This window comes from Pan paniscus, chromosome 12 (assembly GCF_029289425.2).
Source record: "Pan paniscus chromosome 12, NHGRI_mPanPan1-v2.0_pri, whole genome shotgun sequence".
In the NCBI taxonomy this organism is placed as follows: domain Eukaryota; kingdom Metazoa; phylum Chordata; class Mammalia; order Primates; family Hominidae; genus Pan; species Pan paniscus.
The window spans coordinates 122,980,510-123,002,235 of NC_073261.2; the positions used below are offsets into that span (position 1 = coordinate 122,980,510).

At 43.8% G+C, this 21,726-nt stretch overlaps 1 protein-coding gene across 2 annotated transcripts in view; it reads left to right on the forward strand.

Annotated features, from left to right (window-relative positions):
- Positions 1–2,856: 2,856 nt before the first annotated feature.
- The window catches only part of ADI1 (acireductone dioxygenase 1), a 29,163-nt gene continuing 10,293 nt past the window's right edge, over positions 2,857–21,726 (forward strand). The window contains exons 1-2 of one of the 2 annotated variants that reach the window (XM_003807409.5): positions 2,857–3,310; positions 8,736–8,855. In XM_003807409.5, the coding sequence (XP_003807457.3) occupies positions 3,014–3,310; positions 8,736–8,855 (417 nt within the window). In that variant the 5' untranslated portion in view covers positions 2,857–3,013. Of the gene's footprint in view, positions 3,311–4,150; positions 7,904–8,735; positions 8,856–21,726 lie in introns of those variants that run through there. The other variant, XM_014343728.5, reaches the window with a different exon arrangement.

The window sequence follows — 21,726 nt, forward strand, 5'->3', positions numbered from 1 at the left end:
TACCAGCTTTGTCACTTCTGGTTGTGTGACCATAAGTTACTTCACCTGTTTGTGTCCTAGTTGTCTCATTTGTTTTTAAGTGATATGGGGTCTTGCTGTGTTGCCCAGACTGGTCTCAAACTCCTGGGCTCAAGCAGTCCTCCTGCCTCAGCCTCCCATGTCTCATCTTTAAAATGTGGATAATAAGTCATACCAACTTCACAGTGTAATCATGAGGAGTAAAAATAATAATATGCATCAAATCTTTAAAATGTTACCCAGCACACACTACTATTATTATTGTCACAATTACTATTTTCTTTTTAATAAAAATATTTTTTGTAGAGATGGGGTCTTGCTGTGTTGCCCAGGCTGATCTGGAACTCCTGGCCTCAAGTGATCCTCCCACCTTGGCCTCCCAAAGTGTTGGGATTACAGGCATGAGCCACAGCACCCAGCCTAGTACTACTATTTTCTAGGAAATGAGAAGCATTAGATATGAGATAGGAGTGCAATTACAGTAAGACAGTAAAGAGTATTTGGAGTGTTCCTCATCCTATCCCTTCATTCAACAAACTTTTAAAAAAATTGTCTACTATGTACCAAGCACTGAAGGACTAATAAGACACATTCTCTGACCTCAAGGTATATGCGGCACTCAGCAATACAGACAAATCCATTCATTCAGCAAGTACCAAACAACACATGGAGTGGTCAGTCCTTTGGTGAAAAGACATTAAGTCAACATGTCCTTACAAACTCTAAGCTAGCACCATGGCAGGGTTTCACACGGAGAGCCCATCTAGTTGTCTAGGCAGTGGTCAGAGAAGGCTTCTCTAAGAAAGGGATAGTTACGCTGAAATTAGAATTTTGTACAGGAGAAAAGTACTTGGAGGAAGGAAGAGCATTTTCAGTGGAAAAACTGCATGGGTGAAGGGCCCAAAGGAAGGAGGAGCATATGACTCAAATACACTGAAAGGCCAAAGTATCTGGAGGACAGAGAACAAGAAAGGAGGGCGATGGGCTGTGAGGTGGTCAGGCCGAGGCTATAGAAAGGAGGGTTGAAGCAGAAAAGGGGCTTGACTGGATTCCATGTTTTTTTGTTTGTTTGTTTGTTTTTTGAGACAGAGTCTTGCTCTGTCACCCAGGCTACAGTGCAGTGGTACAATCTCAACTCACTGCAACTTCAGACTCCCAGGCTCAAGCAATCCTCCTCTCTCAGCCTGCAGAGTAGCTGGGACTAGCGGTGCAAACCACCACGGCCAGCTAATTTTTGTATTTTTAGTAGAGACGGGGTTTCACCATGTTGCCTCGGCTGGTCAAGTGATCTACCCTCTTTGGGCTCCCGAAGTGCTGGAATTACAGGCGTGAGCCACAGTGCCTGGCATCTGGCTCCTATTTTTAAAAGGTCAGTCTGGGTGCTGTGCATAGAATGGATTGCACTGGGGCAAAAATGGAAGCGGTGTGAGGAGGGGGAATTTCAGTAGTCAATTCCATCAGGCAAGAAAAGACCGCGGAAAGAGTTGAGCTGGAGAGAAGTGCATGGGTTTGCGGTGTGTTTCGAAGGTCAAAGCAACATGACTTGCTGATAGATTGGATTGGAGCTTGAGGGTGAGGAAAAGCAAAACTGAGAGTACACCTAGATTTTTTTATTAAGCCACTGGGCAGTCAGTGCTGCCGTTCACTGAGATGGGAAAGGTTAGGGAGAAGCATGTTTGGGGAATCAGTTGTTTTGGCCATGTTAGGTTTGACACACTTATTAGCCATGTATGTGACAACACCAACTGGATACTCAAGCCTGAGGTTCTGGAATGAGGTCCAGGTTGGAGATGTGGCTGTAGGAGCCGGCAGCACAGCATGGAAAGTCGCCTGGAGTGAGTGGATAGGAACAGGACGAGGAGAGTCTGGAATGCTCCACTAACCAGTGGTTAGAGGAGCAGGAGCTAGGAGGGGCCTGGGAAGGAGCAGCCAAGATGCCCTCATGAAGGAAAATGAGAAAATGTTTCAAGAAGGGCGTGGGCAACTGTGATGAATGTTGCTGGTAAGAACAGAAGTGCCATGATTGGATCTGGCAATATGGCAGTCATTAGCAGTTCCCCAGTGGTGAGAAGCGAAGCCTTATTGCAGTGGCTTAAGGAGAAAATGCGAGGTGCGAGATTGCCATTAGACTCTTGCATGAAGGTTTGTCATGAGTGCTGCAGAAAAATGGGCAATGGCGTCTAAGGTGTGTTCTTGAAGGATGAGTAGAAACTGGTCAAGTGAAGAGGTGGAGAGGTAGGCTCTCTAAGGAGGATGTATTTGCAAAGCCATTAGAGCAAGGGAACAGAAATGAAATAAGTGTGTATTTTTCTTGCAATATTTCTGGAAGTTCAAGAGTCAATTGCATGCATTGGGGTTGTGCTCTTACAGCAGTCTCATTTAAATCCTGTCTGCTTTATCATTATTTGTTAAAGAGACTGAGGGAATGGCTGAGATAATCTGATCTTTTTCAACTGGTTGGTTTGAAAAGACATCTAGGATGGTCAAGCGGCTGGACTTTATTAGCTACATTGAAAAATTCAGAATGGGATAGGGGAAGCTTGTTTTTATTCTAAGACTAGCACATTACAGTGTACGGGGAAGGGAGAAACGATGAAAAGAGGAAATAAGAGGAAGTTTAAAAAGTACAGGGTAGCACTGCAGAATGCCGACACTGCAAAAGTCTGGCGAGCGGGGAGGTGGAGGACAATGTCTCACCTGGGATCCGAGCTGTGAAGTCTCAACTGTGCCCATATGGACTGCATGAGCTTAACAAAATCCTTATTCTTTTTTTTTTTTTTTTTTTTTTGCATTTGCTTTCCATGTTCTAAACACGTTTAACGTCTTTTGCCTCACAAGATTGCTCTGAAGGTGCAGGGAGACCGCGGCAGCACACACAAGGCACGTGCGATGCCTACGGTGAGCTTCACCTGCCCGGCGCGTCTGGCGAACGGCTGGCCCCGGGCCGCGGGCCTCAGGCAGGTCCGAGGGTGCCCAGGACAGGGCCGGGGCTTGAATGGCTTTGCCTCCGAAAACAGCGGAGCCGTGGGGCCTCCCCCGCGCCGGCCCTGCCTCCAACCAGCCGCCCAATCCCGGCTCCCATGCGCGTCCACGCCTCCCTATAAAACAAAGCGCGGCCGCCGGGCTCCGAGCGCGGCCCCTGGGTTCGAACACGGCACCAGCACTGCGCGTCATGGTGCAGGCCTGGTATATGGACGACGCCCCGGGCGACCCGCGGCAACCCCACCGCCCCGACCCCGGCCGCCCAGTGGGCCTGGAGCAGCTGCGGCGGCTCGGGGTGCTCTACTGGAAGGTACGCGAGCCCAAGGCTCGCAGAGCGTGCGGGCGACGCCGACCCCCAAACGCCGCGCACAGCCCAGCCTCCTCCGGGTGCCGGACAGCGGCCTGGGAGCCGCGGCATGCTGCGCATGCTCAGCAGCGGGATTGGGGGTTCGTGGCCGCTCCCGGTGCCTGGGGTGGGCTGCGCATGCTCAGCAGTGGGGCTGGGTGGTCAGGGCCTCCTACGCGGCGCCTGGGTGGTCAGGGCCTCCTGCGCGGCGCCTGGGTGTGCTGCGCATGCTCAGCAGCGGCGTTGAGGGGTCGGCGGTCAGTCCCCAGTGCCTGTGGTGTGCTGCGCATGCTCAGCAGCGAAGTTTACGGGGTTGGCGGTCGGCTTCCGGCGCCTGGGGTGGGCTGCGCATGCTCAGCAGCGGGGCTGGTGGGGGTCGGCGGTCCGTTTCTGTTGCCTGGGATGTGCTGCGCATGCTCAGCAGCAGAGTTGGCCAGTCAGGGGCTTCGCAGCCGGGACTCGCTGCGCACTCGCAGCTCCGGGATTGGCAGCGGCCTAAAGGGTCGGCCGGCAGGGCTGTAAGATTCGCCGGAGGCGGGCTGCGAGTTCGTGGGCTCGTTGGGCTTGTCCGACGCCCTGCCTGCCTGGCTAACCTCGGTCGAAGGCCCAGGGGTTTCTTCTATCGGAGGAAGGGGGACTCCGCTTGAAAGTCTCCTGGCGGAGGGACCGGGCGCCAGCAGATCGAGGCGGGGTCCTGCCGCGGTCTGTCTGGGATCCCCGGGGGGTAGCGCTCGGTGGTGGGGTGGGGGCGTCTTCAGCGGGCGGTGGAGCTGGCTTGGGTCCCGGCTGGGCCCGGTGTCAGCCCTGCCTCTGTAACGCTAGCTTTGCAAGGCGGGGCTAGGCTTTGCACCGGTGTCCCGTTGCTTGCACAGCACCAGTCCAGATCCGCTCACCTTGTTTATTTGCAAATAGTTTTGCAGTAACAAAGATTTACTGCAAAAGAGAGGGCCAGGGGAGGCCTCAGGGATAGGCTGAAGGGTGACTGGATCTAATCTTCATTCATGTGATTTAAATGAAATACACAGGGTTACCTGGACACCACACTTTTTCCCTTGGGAAAGGATTATAGAATATTCCAGCATAATCTATTTGGAGATCATCTTGTTCTATCCTAAATAACAGAAGAGGGAAGTGACAGTTGGCATACCAGTGCCAAACAGGGCATGCATGTTAATGTTTACATAGTATTTGTCTTTTCCTAGGATAAGGTTTAACACTTACCTTGCTGGAGGGTACTTCTTCAAAGCAATCAAGTGGTTTATAGTTTCCATTAATGAGAGGAGAATAAATTTTGGCTTATTATGTTTATCCACAATCCAAACAACCAGAGGGTTCAAATTAATACACTTGGGGAGTTTCATTGTGCATTTGACGGTTTTAAGAACAAGAGTGAGATTACAGGTCAGCTTCTAAATGTATTCAAAGAATAAAACAAGATTTATTTTAGTAGACACCTTTTAGATTATTACATGGGCTCAAACATAGTTTTTCCTACCGTCTAGTTCTGCTCTGAGTCAGGGCTATCAAAATTAAATCATGTTTACTCTGTGGTTTTAATGTCCTGTGTGTTTTTATATTCTTTCTTTCTTTTTTTTTTTTTTTTTTTTTTGCTCTTTTTGCCCAGGCTGGAGTGCAGTGGCATGATCTCGGCTCACCGCAACCTCATCTTCCCGAGTTCAAGCCATTCTCATGTGTCAGCCTCCCGAGTAGCTGGGATAACAAGGTGCACAGCGCCATGCCGGGCTAATTTTGTATTTTTAGTAGAGACAGGGTTTCTCCATGTTGGTCAGGCTGATCTTGAACTGCTGACCTCAGGTGATCCGCCCACCTCGGCCTCCCAAAGTGCTGGCATTATAGACATGAACCACCGCACCCGGCCTATATGCTTTCTTAATATCCATTCTGGATCAGTGCTGTTGGAAGACAAAATTACAACCAATTTAGTTAAAGATCTAATTAGCTTTTATTCTTGATTTGTGAATAGGGCAACCTCCATTCTACAAAATAGAATAAGAGCTTGATAGGGTAATAGCACAACAGTGGGTTTTGTAGGGCGGCAACAAAGAAACAGAACAATAGGTAAAAAAGCTGATTGGTTAACGTCAAGTTACATTAGGTTACTTTTTTCCTAAGGGTTAAAGCAGAAGCGACTTCCTTATTATTCTGACTCAGGAAGACTGGAATCTTCTGATCTCAGGAAAAGCTGGTCTGTTTGAGATGCACCTCCTTCTTTGAAGTTTTAGTTTGATCAAGTGGCATATGGCATGAGTGGCTGCATTTTGGTTTGGTCTCATCCTGGGGCCTAGTGCAGGGGCTCAGTCCAAAACAATGACCTCTCCTGGGCCAGGCATGGTGGCTTCTGTCATCCCAGCACTTTGGGAGGCCGAGGCGGCAGATTGCCTGAAGCCAGAAGTTTGAGACCTCATCTCTAAAAAAACCCAAAAAACCAAAAAAGCCACACACACACACACCCCATATTAACATTATATGTATGTAACATCTCCCATAATTTTTAACAGAGGTAACACATGTGGACATGTTTGTGTATCTGTTTAATCAATCTGTTATTAGTGACATAGAGTTCTAAAAAACCTTTTCTCGTACATACAAACAATTGGAAGATTATTTTAGCTTGGAATAAACTAAATACCTGCTGCTATAACAAAATGACAAAATAGCTTAAACTGGACAATTTATAAACAACAGCAATTTATAGAATTCTTATAGTTCTAGAGGCTAAGAAGTCCAAGATTAAGGTGCCAGCAGATTTAGTGTCTGATGAGGATCCTGTCCTCATAGACGGCCATTTCCTTGCTCTGTCCTCATGTAGTGGACAGGGCAAACTGCTCCCTTACATCTCTCTTGCTCTTTTTTTTTTTTTTTTTTTTTTTTTGAGATGGAGCCTCGCTCTGTCACCCAGGCTGGTAGCGCAGTCTTGGCTCACTGCAACCTCTGCCTCCTGGATTCAAGTGATTCTCCTGCCTCAGCCTCCCGAGTAGCTGGGATCACAGGCGTGGACCACCATGCCTGGCTAATTTTTGTATTTTTAGTAGAGATGGGGTTTCACCATGTTGGACAGGCTGGTCTTGAACCCCTGACCTCAGGTGATCTGCCCACCTTGGCCTCCCAAAGTTCTGGGATTATAGGTGTGAGCCACAGTGCCCAGCTCCATCTCTCTTACAAGGCCACTAATCCTATAAATGAGGGCTTGCCCTCATGACTTAATCACATCCTAAAGGTCCCACCCCTTAATACTATCACATTTGTGTTAAGTTTCAACATTCGTATATTTAAACTTATGACACGTGTCATATAATGTGTCATATTACATATTGTGTGTCATAATATGGACACATTCAGACCATAGCAAATAGTACTGTGCATATCATGCAGTGGATATGCTAAGTTTTAGAGTCAACTTTGTAGAAAATAACATATTGATGACTAGTACTTTAATATATTCTGGAGTATCGGGGGAACCCGCCCCCAATATTTCAACATAGGTTCCATTTTCCATAAGTGTCGGCCAGCTGAGAAATAAAGAGAGACAGTATAAAGAGAGGAATTTTACAGCTGGGCCGCCAGGGGTGACATCACATATTGGTAGGACCATGATGCCCGCCTGAGTCTCAGACCAGCAAGTTTTTATTAAGGGTTTCAAAAGGGGAGGGGGCGTAAGAACAGGGAGTAGGTACAAATATCACAGGCTTCAAAGGGCAAAAAGCAGAACTACTAATAAGGGTCTAACAAAGATCACATGCTTCTGAGGGAACAGGACAAAGGGCAAAAGCAGAACTACTGATAAGGGTCCAACAAAGATCACAGGGCAAAGGGCAAAAGCAGAACCACTGATAAAGATCTATGTTCAGTGGTGCACATATTGTCTTGATAAACATCTTAAATAACAGAAAACAGCATTCGAGAGCAGAGAACTGGTCTGACCACAAATTTACCAGGGTGGAGTTTTTCCTCACCTTAGTAAGCCTGAGGGTACTGCAGGAGACCAGGGCGTATCTCAGTCCTTATCTCAACCGCGTAAGACAGACATTCCCAGACCAGCTGTTTATAGACCTCCCCCCAGAAATGCATTCCTTCCCTAGGGTATTAATATTCCTTCCTAGGAAAATAATTTAGTGATACCTTCTCTACTTGCATGCCCGTTTATAGGCTCTCTGCAAGAAGAACAATATGGGTGTTTTTGCCTGACCCTGCAGGCAATCAAACCTTATGGTTGTCTTCCCTTGTTCCCTGAAAATCGCTGTTACTCTGTTCTTTTTCAAGGTGTACTGATTTCATATTGTTCAAACACACATGTTTTACAAGCAATTTGTACAGTTAACACAATTATCACAGTGGTCCTGAGGTGACATACATCCTCAGCTTACGAAGATAACAGGATTAAGAGATTAAAGACAGGCATAATAAATTATTAAAGTATTATTTGAGAACTGATAGATGTCCATGAAATCTTCAAAACTTATGTTCCTCTGCCGTGGCTCCAGCCAGTCCCTCCATTCGGGGTCCCTGACTTCCTGCAACACTGGAGTTTGTTGTTCAGTAAGTAGTGATGATATAATGTGCAGTTTATTGCAAAACATGAAGTGTGCTAGATTCACTGCCAGTAGTTTTAAATAAGAGTTCAGATGAATTCTGCCTGGAGCTTCATCAGGGAAGTGCTTCATCAGGAAGGAACAGTAAAACTGAACCTTAATAGAGATAGGATTGTGATAAATGAAAATGTTGAATGGAAATTTTAGGCATAGAAAGCTGTCATGAGCAAGGTTGTGGGGATGTGAAATATCAAATATTTTTAAGGTAGCCAATCATCCTATTTGGTTTAGAATGTAGAGTTCTTTAAAAAGTAGGAGACAGGAACAGATAGAAGTAGAAAAGTCAGCTGGGGCCAGATGGTAGAAGGTTTCTCATTCCAGTTTAATTAACTTGAGTTTTATTTGCAAGCTGTGAGAGCATACAATGTTTTGGCTCATGGAAACAAACTGACCAAAGAGATTGGCATTGAGGATCAATGAGACTCATGAGTGGGATGGTGGCAGAGAAACAGGGCACAGTGAGGGACCTGTGGAGAGGTCAGACAGGCTTGAGGTGGTGAGACTATCATCTCAAAATGGGAAGAAGAATCCCCTGGGATGGACTGTTGCAGAGAAGGGAGGCAGAAATCAAACAGAACTCCATTGTATGTATAGCTGGTGTTTTGGAGAATGGAAAATCCATTAAATGCCTAGAGGAGATGAAGAGAGTTAGTTGAGGGTTGAAAAAGTAACAAATGATAAATTTGGAGTATAAAATCATATTGGAGATCCAGAAAGAGAATGTTTCTACATCTCCTTGTTAATCTGAGCTCTTGTTTGTGGTGGGTTAACTCTTTTAGCTGGATGCTGACAAATATGAGAATGATCCAGAATTAGAAAAGATCCGAAGAGAGAGGAACTACTCCTGGATGGACATCATAACCATATGCAAAGATAAACTACCAAATTATGAAGAAAAGGTAAGGGAGCCCTGGATTACCTGGAAAAGAAGTATCATTATATTCACTACTAATAGACGCAATATTTTCTTTCTTTTTTCTTTTAATGTCTGTATGAGGCCATTCTTGCTTTGCTATAAAATAAATACCTGAAACTGTGTAATTTATAAGAAAAGAGATTTAATTGGCCCACAGTTCTGCAGGCTCTACAGGAAGCATGTGCTTCCTGTCACCACCATCTGCTTCTGGGGAGGCCTCAGGAAGCTTACATTCATGGCAGAAGGCAAAGAGGGAGCAGGCATCTCACATAACAGGAGTGGGAATGAAAGAGAGAGCAAGGTGCCACACTGTTTTAAATGACCAGATCTCACAAGAAGTTACTCACTGTAGTGAGGATAGCACCAAGAAGATAGTGCTAAGCTATTCATGAGAAATCCACCCTCATGATCCAGTCACCTCCCACCAGGTCCCACTTTCAATACTGGGGATTACATTTCAATATGAAATTTGGGTGGAGACACAAATCTAAACTGTATTATTCTGCCCCGGCCCCTCCCAAATCTCATGCCCTTCTTGAATTTCAAAATACAATAATCTCTTCCCAATAGTCCCCCAAAGTCTTAACTTCCTCTAGCATTAACTTAAAAGTCCCAAGTTCAAGTCAAAAGTCTCATCTGATACTCATCTCCTTTTACCTATGAGCCTGCAAAATCAAAACAAGTTAGTTACTCCCAAGATACAAAGCGGGTAAAGGCATTAGGTAAATATTCTCATTCCAAAAGGGGGAAATTGGTCAAAAGAAAGGAGCTACAGGACCCATGAAAGTTCAAAACTCAGCAGGGCAGCCACTAAATCTTAAAGCTCCAAAATAATACCCTTTGACTCCATGTCCCACATCTAGGGCACACTGGTGCAAGGAATGGGCTCCCAAGGCCTTAGGCAGCTCTGTCCCTGTGGCTTTGCAGGGGCTCCTGAGGTTGCTCTCATGGGATGGCTTTGAGTGCCTATAGCTTTTGCAGGTGCAGGGTGCAAGCTGCCAGTGAATCTATCATTCTTGGGTCTGCAGGATGGTGGTTCTCTTCCCACAGCTCCTAGGCAGTGCCCCAGTGGGGACTTTGTGAGGGGGCTTCAATCCCACATTTCCCCTCTGCACTGTCATAGTAGAGGTTCTCCATGAGGGCTTCTACCCTGCAACAGACTTCTGCCTAGACACCCAGGCTTTTCCATACGTTCTCTGAAATCTAGGTGGAGAATCCCAAGCCTCAACCCTTGCACTCTGTGCACTCACAGGCTTAATAACACATGGAAGCCACAAAGGCTCATGGCTTGCACCCTCTGGAGCTGTGGCCCAAGCTGTACCTGGGCCCTTTTGATCTGAGGCCAGAACCCTAGCAGAACCCGAGCAGCTGGGATGCAGGGAGCAGTGTCCTGAGGCTCTGTAGGGCAGAGGGGCTCTGGGCCTGACCCATGAAACCATTCTCTCCTTTTAGACCTCTGGCTCTGTGATGGCAGGGGGTGCTGAAAGGTCTCTGAAATGCCTCTGAGGTTTTTTCCCCATTGCCTTGGCTATCTTTGAAGTTATGCAGATTTCTCTAGGAAGAGGTCTCTGAAATGCCTTTGAGGTTTTTTCCCCATTGTCTTGGCTGTCAGCCCTTGGCTTCTTTGTAGTTATGTGAATTTCTCTAGGAAGTCGTTGCTCTACAAGCCTGCTTGAAATCCTCTCTCAAAAACTTTTTCTTTCTTTGCCATGTGGCCAAGTTGCAAATTTTCCAAACTTTTCTGCTCTGCTTCCCTTTTAAATATAAGTTCCAACTTCAGGTCATTCCTTTGCTCTTGCATCTGTGGATAGGCTGTTAGAAACAGGCAGGAAACATCTTGAACACTTTGGTGCTTAGAAATTTCTTCTACCATATACCCTAGGCATCACTCTCAAGTTCAAACTTCCACAGATCCCTAGGGCATGTACAGAATGCAGCCAAGTTCTTTGCCGCGGCAAACATGTGTGATGTTTGCTTCAGTTCCCGATAAATTCCTCATTTCCATCTGAGACCTCATTAGCCTGGACTTTATTGTCTGTATGACTATCAGCATTTTGGTCACAATGAGTTAACCAGTCTCTAAAAAGTTCCAAACTTTCCCTCATCTTCCTGTCTCCTTCTGAGCCTTCTACACACTTCTAGTCTCTGCCTGTTACTCAATTCCAAAGCTGCTTCCATATTTTCAGGTATCTTTATAGCAATGCCCCACTCCTTGGTACCATTTTTTCTGTATTAGGTTGTTCTTGCATTGCTATAAAGAAATATCTGAGACTGTGTAATTTATAAGAAAATTTATAATCTGCAGGCTCTACAGGAAGCATGTGCTTCCTGTCACCACCATCTGCTTCTGGGGAGGCCTCAGGAAGCTTACAGTCATGGCAGAAGGCAAAGAGGGAGCAGGCATCTCACATAACAGGAGTGGGAATGAAAGAGAGAGCAAGGTGCCACACTGTTTTAAATGACCAGATCTCACAAGAAGTTACTGTGTAATTTATAAGTAAATTATAAGAAAAAGATTTAATTGCATCTCAGTTCTTCAGGCTGTACAGGAAACATCTGCTTCCTGGCACCACCATCTGCTTCTAGAGAGGCCTCAGGAAGCTTACAGTCATGGCAGAAGGCAAAGTGGGAGCAGGCATCTCACATAACAGGAATGGGAACAAGAGAGAGAATGAAGTGCCACCCAGTTTTAAATAGCCAGATCTTGTGAGAAGTCACTCACTGTGGTGAAGACAGCACCAAGGGAGTGGTGCTAAACCATTCATGAGAAATCCATTCCCGTGATCCAGTCACCTCCCACCAGGCCCCATCTCCAACATTGAGAATTACGATTTAACATGAGATTTGGTTGGGGACATATTGCCAAACTATATCAATGTTTTAGTTTGGATTTCATATCAGAGTAATGCTGATCTCATAAAATGAGCTGGAAAGTAGTCCCTCCTGTTCAGTTTCTTGGAAGAGTATGTGTAGATAGTATTATTCTTTCCTTATGTTTGGAGATTCACCAGTGAAGCCATCTGGCCTTGTAGTTTTCTTTGTGGGAAGGTTTTTAACTGTGAGTTCAATTTCTTTACTAGATGTAGGGCTATTCACGTAACTCATTTTTTCTTGAATGAGCATTATTTGTTTGTTTCTCTCAAGGCATTTGTCCATTTCATTTGAGTTGTCAAATTTATTGCCATAAAAATATTTGGAATATTTTCTATTATCCTTTTAATATCTGTAGAGTATGTAGTGCTGTCTTCTCTCATTCCTGATACTGATAATTTGTGTTTTTTCTCCCTTTCCTGAGTCTGGATAGAGGCTTATCAGTTATATTGATCCTCTCAAAAAACTTTAGGTTTCATTGATTTTTCTCTTTTTCTATTTTTTGTTTCATTGGATTCTGCTCTGACATTTATAATTTGTCTTCTTTTACATGTTTTAATTTGCTCTTTATTCTAAGTTCCCTAGGTGGAAGCTGAAGTCACTGATTTGAGTTCTTTGTCATTATTATTATTATTATTCTAGAAACAGACATTATTATTATTATTATTTTGCTCTGCCACCCAGGCTAAAGTGCAGTGGTGCAATCATAGCTCACTGCAGTCTTGAATGCCTAGGCTTAAGCAGTCCTCCCACTTCGGCCTCCTGAGTAGCTAGGACTACAGGTATGTGCCACCATGCCAGGCTAATTTTTTTTTTTTTTTTTTTTTTGAGACAGAGTTCCGCTCTTGTTGCCCAGGCTGGAGTGCAATGGCACAATCTCGGCTCTCCGCAACCTCCGCCTCCTGGGTTCAAGCAATTCTCCTGCCTCAGCCTCCCGAGTAGCTGGGATTACAGACATACGCCACCATGTCCAGCTAATTTTGTATTTTTAGTAGATATGGGGTTTCTCCATGTTGGTCAGGCTGGTCTCAAACTCCCAATCTCAGGTGATCCTCCTGTCTTGGCCTCCCAAAGTGCTGAGATTACAGGCATGAGCCACTGCACCCGGCCTGCCTAATTTTTTTTTTTTTTTTTTTTAATTTTTTGTAGCGTTGGAATCTCACCAGGTTGTTCAGGTTGGTCTTGAACTCCTGGCCTCAAGTGATCCTCCCTCCTCAGCCTCGCAGAGTGTTGTTTTTCTTTCCTTAGTACGGGGATTTAGTGCTGTAAATTTTCCCCAGAGTACTGCTTTAGTGGCTTCACACAACTTTTGATAATTTCGATATACTTTTAATTTTCATTTCATTTTAAATACATTCTAATTAATTTACTTTTTAATTTTATCTTTGACTTGTGTGGATGTTTTGTTTTGTTTTTAGATATTTGTTAGTTTCCAATTATTTGGGGATTTTTCTAGATTTTTTTATTTGTTTATAATTTATTTCTGGTGTAGTCAGAGAATAAACTTTGTATAATTTGAGTCTTCGTAAATATATTGAGACTTGTTTTATGGTCCAGAATGTTATCTGTCTTGGTGAATGTTTCATGTGAGCTTGAGAAGAATGGATATTCCATTGTTGTTGAATGAAGTAATCTATGAATGCCAATAAGAACAGTTGATTGATGGTATTATTCAGATCAACTATATCTTTACTGATTTTCTGCTTGCTGGATGTCAATTACTGTTAGTATTGAAATTTCCAACTGTAATAGTGGATTTGTCTATCTTTCTTTGCAATTCTATCAGTGTTAGCCTCACATATTTTGATGCTCAGCTGTTAGATAAATATGTGTTTAAGATTGTTATGTTCCCTTGGAAGATTGACCCATTTATTATTATATAATGTCCCCCTTTATCTCTGATGATTTTGCTGTTTTTAAAATTAAGATAGCTCCCTTGGCTTCTTCCCCTCCCTCCCTCCCTTCCTTCCTTCCTTCTTTCCTTCCTTCCTCCCTCTCTCCCTCCCCTCTCCTCCCCTCTCCTCTCCTCTCCTCTCCTTTTCTCCCTTTCCCCTTCCCCTTCCCTTCCCTTCCTTTCCCTTCCCTTCTTCCTTTTTTGACAGAGTATTGCTCTGTCACCCAGGCTGAAATGCAGTGGTGCCATCATGGCTCACTGCAGCCTCAACCTCTCAAGCTCAAGTGATCCTCCCATCTCAGCCTCCCAGGTAGCTGGGACTACAGGTGCACACCACCACAACTGGCTAATTCATTTTTATTGTTCATAGAGGTGGGGTCTCCCTATGTTGCCCAGGCTGCTTTTGAACTCCTGGGCTCAAGTGATCTTCTTGCCTTGGCCTCCCAAAATGCTGGAATTACTGACATGAGGCACTGTGTCTGGCCAGCATTTTTTTGATTTGTGTTAATATGGTATATCTTTCTCCATTCATTTACATTTAACCTATTTGTGTCTTTTTATTTAGAGAGGGCTTCTTGTAGATGACATGTATTATAGTTAGTTTTTTTAATCCATTTCGATGGTTTCTTTCTGTTAATGGTATATTTAGATCATTCATGTTTAAATTGGTTATTAATACAGTTGAATTAATATCTACCATATTTGGGACTGTTTTCTATTTGTTGTGCTTGTTCTTTGTTATTGTTTTTTTTTTTTTTTTTTTTTTGAGACAGAGTCTCACTCTGTTGCCCAGGCTGAAGTGCAGTGGCACGATCTTGGCTCACTGCAAGCTCCACCTCCTAGGTTCATGCCATTCTCCTGCCTCAACCTCCTGAGTAGCTGGGACTACAGGCACCTGCCACCACGCCCGGCTAATTTTTTTGTATTTTTAGTAGAGATGGGGTTTCACTGTGTTAGCCAGGATGGTCTCGATCTCCTGACCTCGTAATCCACCCGCCTCGGCCTCCCAAAGTGCTGGGATTACAGATGTGAGCCACCGTGCCCGGCCTATTGTTGTTTTTAAATATTCCCCTCTTTTTCTGCCTTGTCTGGTTTTAATTGAACATTTTATATGATTCTGCTTTCTCTCCTCTTAGCTTATCATTAAAAAAAAATTTAGTGGTTGCCTCAGAGTTTACAGTATACATTTACCCAATAACTGAGTGTTCCCAATTCCTCCCTCCCATCTCTTACAATGTTGCTGTTATTTATTTTATTCTCCATATGTTATAATCACCTAATACATTGTTACTGACATTACTTTGAATAAACAGTTATTGATTAGATCAATGAAGAACAAAGAAATAAAAGACTTTAGTTTTCTTCTTATTTCTGTTCTTTCTTTCCACTTTACTTAGATCTGAGATTCAGACCTATATAATTTTCTTTTTCATTTGAAGAACTTCTGTAAACATTTATTTGCAAGGTAGGTCAGTCTACAGGCGACAAATTCTTTTCGTTTTTGTTTGTCTGAGAAAGTCTTTATTTCTTCTTCACTTTTAAGGGATAATTCTGCTGGATACAGATTGCTAGGTTGGTAGTTTTTTTTTTCTTGCTTGCTTGTATAGTTTCTGAGGAACGGTCTGATGTAATTCTTTTTCCTTTTTCTTCTATAGGTTAGGTGCATTTTTCCTTTGGCCTTTTTCAAGGTTTTCTGTCTTTTGCTTTCTGCAGTTTTAATACGATATGCCTAGGTACAGATATTTTGGCATTTATCCTGCTTGGTGTTCTCTCAGTTTCCTGGATCTGTGTGGTGTCTGTCATTAATTTTGGAAAATTTGTGGACATTATTTCCAATATTTATTCACTTTCTTCTCTTCTACTTCTGTTATACCATTTATACGTATGTTACATCTTTTATAATTGTTCCACAGTTCGGGGCTATTTTGTTCTCCCCCAATCCCTGCTGCCCATTCTTTTTTCTCTTTGCACTTCAGTTTGGGAAGTTTCAATGGACATGTCTTCAAGCTTGCTGATTCTTCCTTCAGCTTAGTCCATTCTACTAATGAACCCATCAAAGGTATTCTTTGTTTGTGTTAGAGTGATTTTGATCTCCAGCATTTTCTTTTGATTCTCTCTGAGCTTCCCTCTCTCTGCTTATATTACCCATCTGTTCTTGCATGTTGTCTACTTTTTCCATAGAGCCCTTTGTATTAGTCCGTTCTTATGCTGCTATAAACAACTGCCCAAGACTAGGTAATTTATAAAGGAAAGAAGTTTAATTGACTCACAATTCTGCAGGGCTGGGGAGGAAACTTATAATCAAGGCAGAAGGGGAAGCAAACACATCCTTCTTCACATGGTGTCAGGAAGAAGAATGTGAGCTGAACGAAGGGGAAAGCCCCTTCTAAAACCATCAGATCTCGTGAGAACTTACTATCACGAGAATAGCATGGAGAAAACCGCCCCCATGATTCAGTTACCTCCCACTGGTTCCTTCCCACCACACGTGGGGATTATGGGAGCTACAATTCAAGATGAGATTTGGGTGGGGACACAGCCAAACCATATCACCCTTACTATATAGCCATAATTTAAAAAGTTCTCTGATAATTCCAAAATATGTCATATGTCCCAGTCAGTCTCTGTTGCTTGCTTTGTCTCTTTGTACATATTTTTTCTCACCTTATATCATGCCTTGTTATTTTTGTTGATAGTCTGATATGCTGTATCTGTTAATAGGAGCTGAGGTGAAGAGGCCATTCGCGGGACGTGTTACGTTATCTGGGTAGAGGTTGTGCCGTGTTGAATGTTTGCTGCAGCTGTAGATGCCAGAGGCTTCGGTTTCCTTGTTTTGTTTTGTCTGCCCTGGATGTCTTTGCTTTCCGAAAAACTCCTTTGTAAAGGGATTTATTTCTTGCAGCTTTAATTCACTTATTGTTCTGGAGCCCTGTTGATGTGAGGGTGAGGCGTGGGGGAGGAGAAGTGTTCTATAATCTTAGGCTTATGATTAGGGGTCTTAGTCTTTTACTGGGCCTGAGTTTTTGGGCTGATCTTCAGAAGTGTTTCTTAGCCTCTTTTTTGTTCCTTTGGGCTAGAGGGGGCTGGAGTTGGCCAGCTGCCCTTCCCCCACGACAGAGAAGGCTCTGTTAAAGTTGTTTCCCTTGGTTTTTGTTATGGACAGAGTTCTGGGGGTTTTTAAAAACGGTTCCTTTTTCCCTTTTATTGCCTGATATGTGAAGGGATTTTTGTCGGATCTTCATTGTGAGAACAAGGTGGGGGCTTCTGGATATGCAAACCCATGAAAGTGCAGTGTCCCTGTGATACCAGGTGCCCTGGATCTCGCCCTCAAGCTAGTCCACACTCAGCCTCCAGCAGTTTGTCCAAATTGCCTTGGAGGTGTTCCTACCAGTTCATGACTCCTGGGAAACTGATCTCAGTTGTGGTTCTGTGTGTCCGCTTCTCTCTCCAGATTCAGGGTAGTAATTTGTCCTGCGACTTCAGTTCTCTGTTGGATCTAAGAAGGGGAGTGAGACTTCCAAGTGCTTTGCGTGTCCAACCAGAAACCAGAAGTTCCATCCTTGACCGACCTGCCAGCCTTCAAGTATTATTGCACCTCCGAATGTTGGCACAGCTTGAGCTTCTGTTTCTCCCCCTCATCTTGGTGCCATTGTTTCAATTTACTTTTTTTTTTTTTTTTTGGAGACAGAGTCTCACTGTGTTGCCCCGGCTGGTCTTGAACTCCTCAGCTCAAGCAATCTGCATGCCTTGGCCTCCCAAAGTGCTGGGATTACAGGCATGAGCCACCGTGCCCAGCCCAGTTTACTTTTATAAACCCCACAGTACATTGTTTTTATTTTTGTTTAAATAGTAAGTTAGCTTGTAGAGATTTGAATAATAGGAAGAAAATCTTCTCTAATTACCCGTGTAGCTATCATTCCAAGTGCTCTTCGTTCTGTGGTTAGGGTCTATATTTCTGTCTGACATTCTTTCCCTACTGCCTGAAGGACTTCGTGTAACATTTCTTGTCGTGCACATCTGTCGTTAAGGATTCCTTCAGCTTCTCTGCTTCTGAATGCTTTCAGTTTAAAACAATTTTTTCAATAAATAAATAAATAAATAAATAAATAAGGCCGGTGCGGTGGCTCAGTGTGGATACAGCTGTAATCCCAGCACTTTGGGAGGACGAGTTGGGTGGATCACGAGGTCAAGAAATAGAGACCATCCTGGCCAACATGGTGAAACCCTGTCTACTAAAAATACAAAAATTACCTGGGTGTGGTGGTGCAGGCCTGTAGTCCCAGCTACTCGGGAGGCTGAGGCAGGAGAATGGCTTGAACCAGGGAGGCAGAGGTTGCAGCAAGCCGAGATCGTGCCACTGCACTCCAGCCTGGTGATAGAGCGAGACTCCGTCTCAAAAAAATAAAAATAAAAATAAAAATAAATTTTATTGGACTTTATTTTTTAGGGCAGCGTTAACATCACAGCAAAATTGAGAAGCAGATATAGAAGCTTCCCATACACACCCATCCTCTTGACCTGCACCACCTTCCCACTTATCAACCTCCCTCCCCAGAACGGTACATTGTTTCAACTGATGAACCTGCACTGACACATCAGTATCACCCAAAGTCTACAGTTCACATTAGGGTCCACTCGTGGTGTTGTACATTCTGTGGATTTGAACAAATGTATGACATGTGTCCACCATTCTCATGTCATACAGAGTAGTTTCACTGCCCTAAAAACCCTCTGTGGTCCATTCCTCCCTGCCCAACCCCAGGGAACCACTGATCTTTTCACTGCCTCCATAGCTTTGCCTTTTCCAGAATATCCCATAGTTGGAATCATACAGTTGATAGCCTTTTCACACTAGCTCATTTCACATAATAAGATGTATTGAAGGTTCTTCCTTGTCTTTTTGTGGCTTAGTAGCTCATTTCTTTTTATTGCTGAGTAATATTCCACTGTCTGGATGTACCACAGTTTATTTATCCATTTACCTATTGAAGGACATCTTGCCTGCTTCCAAGTTTTGACAATTAATGGATACAGCTGCTGTAAACATCCTTTTGCGGTTTTTGTGTGGACATAAGTTTTCAGCTCCTTTTGGTAAATACCAAGGAACACAATTGCTGCATAGTGTGTTAGTCAGGGTTCTCTAGAGGGACAGAACTAATAGGACAGAGAGATATATATAAAAGGGAGCTTATTAAGTATTAACTCATATGATCACAAGGACCCACAATAGGCCGTCTGTAAGCCAAGGAGCAAAGAAAGCCAGTCTGACCCCCAAAACTGAAGAACTTGGAGTCTGATGTTCAAGGGCAGGAAGGGTCCAGCACAGGAGAAAGATGTAGGCTGGGAGGCTAGGCCAGTCTAGTCTTTTCACGTTTTTCTTCCTGCTTTATATTCTAGCTGTGCTGGCAGCTGATTGGATGGTACCCGCCCAGATTAAGGGTGGGTCTGCCTTTCCCAGCCCACTGACTCAAATGTTAATCTCCTTTGGCAACACCCTCACAGACACACCCAGCATCAATACTTTGCATTCTTCAATGCAGTCATGTTGACATTCAGTATTAACCATCACAGATAATATGGTAAGAGTATGTTTAGTTTTATGTGAAATTGCCAAACCGTCTTCCAAGTTGACTGTCCCAGTTGTTCCTGTCGGCAGGGAGTGAGAATTCCTGCTGCTCCATACCCTCCCAGCCTCTGGTGTGGTCAGTGTTCTGGATTGTGGCCATGCTCCTAGGTGTAGAGTGGTGTCTCCTTGTTGTCATCTGCATTCCCTGATGACATATGACATGGAACATATTTTCATATGCTTATTTGCCATCTGTACATCTTCTATAGTGAGGTGTCTGTTAAGGTCTTTGGCCCATTTTTTAATCAGGTTGTTTGTTTTCTTATGGTTGAACTTTAAGAGTTCTTGTATATTTTGGATAATAGTCCTTTATCAGATATGTCTTTTGCAAATATATTCTCCTAGTCCGTGGCTTGTCTTCATTCTCCTGATAGCAGAACAGAAAATCTAGTTTCAATGAAGTCCAGCTTATCAGTTACTTCTTTGATGGGTTGTGCCTTTGGTGCTATATCTAAAAAGTCATTTTGTTGACTAGATTTTCTAAGGTTGTCTAGATTTCTCCTATCTTAGAAGTTGTCTTAGAAGTTTTATAGTCTTGTATTTTATTTATTTATTTATTTTTGAGGCAGTATCTCACTCTGTTGCCCAGGCTGGAGTGCAGTGGGGCAATCTCTGCCCACTGCAGCCTCCGCCTCTCGCGTTCAAGCGATTCTCCTGCCTCAGCCTCCTGAGTAGCTAGGACTACAGGTGCGTGCCACCATGCCCAGCTAATTTTTGTATTTTTAGTAGAGGCGAGGTTTCACCATGTTGATCAGGCTGTTCTTGAACTCCTGACCTCAAGTGATCCACCTACCTCGGCCTCCCAGAGTGCTGGGATTACAGGCGTGAGCCACTGTGCCCAGCTGAGTCTTGCATTTTATATTTAGTTCTGTAATCATTAAAAAATTTTTTTGAAGAGACTTCTTTTAATGAGTCAATGATCATCGTTCATTGCAGCCTTAATCTCCTGAGCTCAAGTGACCCTCACACCTCAGCTTCCTATGTAGCTGGGACTACAGGCATGCACCACCATGCCTGGCTTTTTTTTTTTTCTTCTTTTTCTTTTTTTAATTTTCAAAGAGGAGATCTCTCTGTGTTGCCCAGGCTGGTCTCAAACTCCTGGCCTCAAGTGATCCTCTCTCCTCAGTGGCCCAAAGCACTGGGATTATAGGTGTGAGCCACTGCACCTGGCCCGTGATCCATATTATCTTAATTTTTGTTAAGGGTGTAAGGTCTGTGTCTAGAGTAATATTTTTGCCTGTAGATTTACCATTGTTTCAGTACCATTTGTTGAAAAGATTATTGTTTTCATTGTATTGCCTTTGGTCCTTTGTCAAAGATCAATTGATCTATTTTTCTACTATTTCACCGGTGTCTCAGTCTTGACTACTATAGCATGCTAGTAAGTCTTGAAGTCAGGTAGTGTCGGTTCTTCAACTTTGTTCTTCTTCAATATTGTGTTGGGTATTCTGGGTCTTGTGCCTCTCCAGATAAACTTCACAGTCAGTTTGCTGATATGTGCAAAATAACTAGCTGGAACTTTGAATTGGATTGTACTGAACCTATAGATTAAGTTTGGAAAAATGGACATCTTAACACTACTGAGTCTTCCTATTCATGAACTTGGAATTTCTCTCCATTTGTTTAGTTTTTGATTTGTTTCATCAGAGTTTTGTAGTTTTCTTGTAGATCTTATGCATATTTTGTTAGATTCATACCTAAGCATTTCATTTTTGGGGGTGCAAATGTATATGGTTTTGTGTTTTGAATATCAAATATCACCTGCTGTGTTTCTGGTATATAGGAAAGTGATTAACTTTTGTGTATTAACCCTGTATCCTGCAAACTTGCCATGATTGCTTGTTAGTTCCAGGAGCTGTTCTTTGTTGATTCTTTTGGATTTCCTACCTAGACAGTGATACCATCTGCGAGCAAAGGGAGTTTTATTTCTTCCTTTCTAATCAGTATGCCTTATATTTCTTCATATTGCATTAGCTAGGACAGTCTCAGTCTTGTAGTCAGCCTGTGCCTCTGGGCTGTGACCTTCACCAGCGTTTCTCAGACTCCCTCCTTTAAGTGGGACATGATGGCTGGAAGCAGCTGGACTTGGGGTTTCCCTTCCTCTCCTGTCTTAGTCAGCTCAGGCTTCCATAAGCAAATACCATAAACTGGGTGGCTTAAACAACAAACATTTATTTCTCACAGTCTGCAGGCAGGGACGCCCAAGGTCAGGACACTGGCAGCTTTGGTGTCTTGTGAGAGCTGCTTCCTGGTTTATAGATGACTGTGTTTTCACATGGTGGGTGGGTAGAAGAAGCAAGCTCTTTTGGGACTTTTATAAGGACACTAATCCCATTCATGAGGGCTCTACCCTCATCACGTTATCTAATCCTAATTACCTCCCAAAGACACCACCTGCTAATACCACCATATTAGAGGGTAGGGTTTCAGCCCATGGACCCGGGGGAGGGGGATCATAGTATT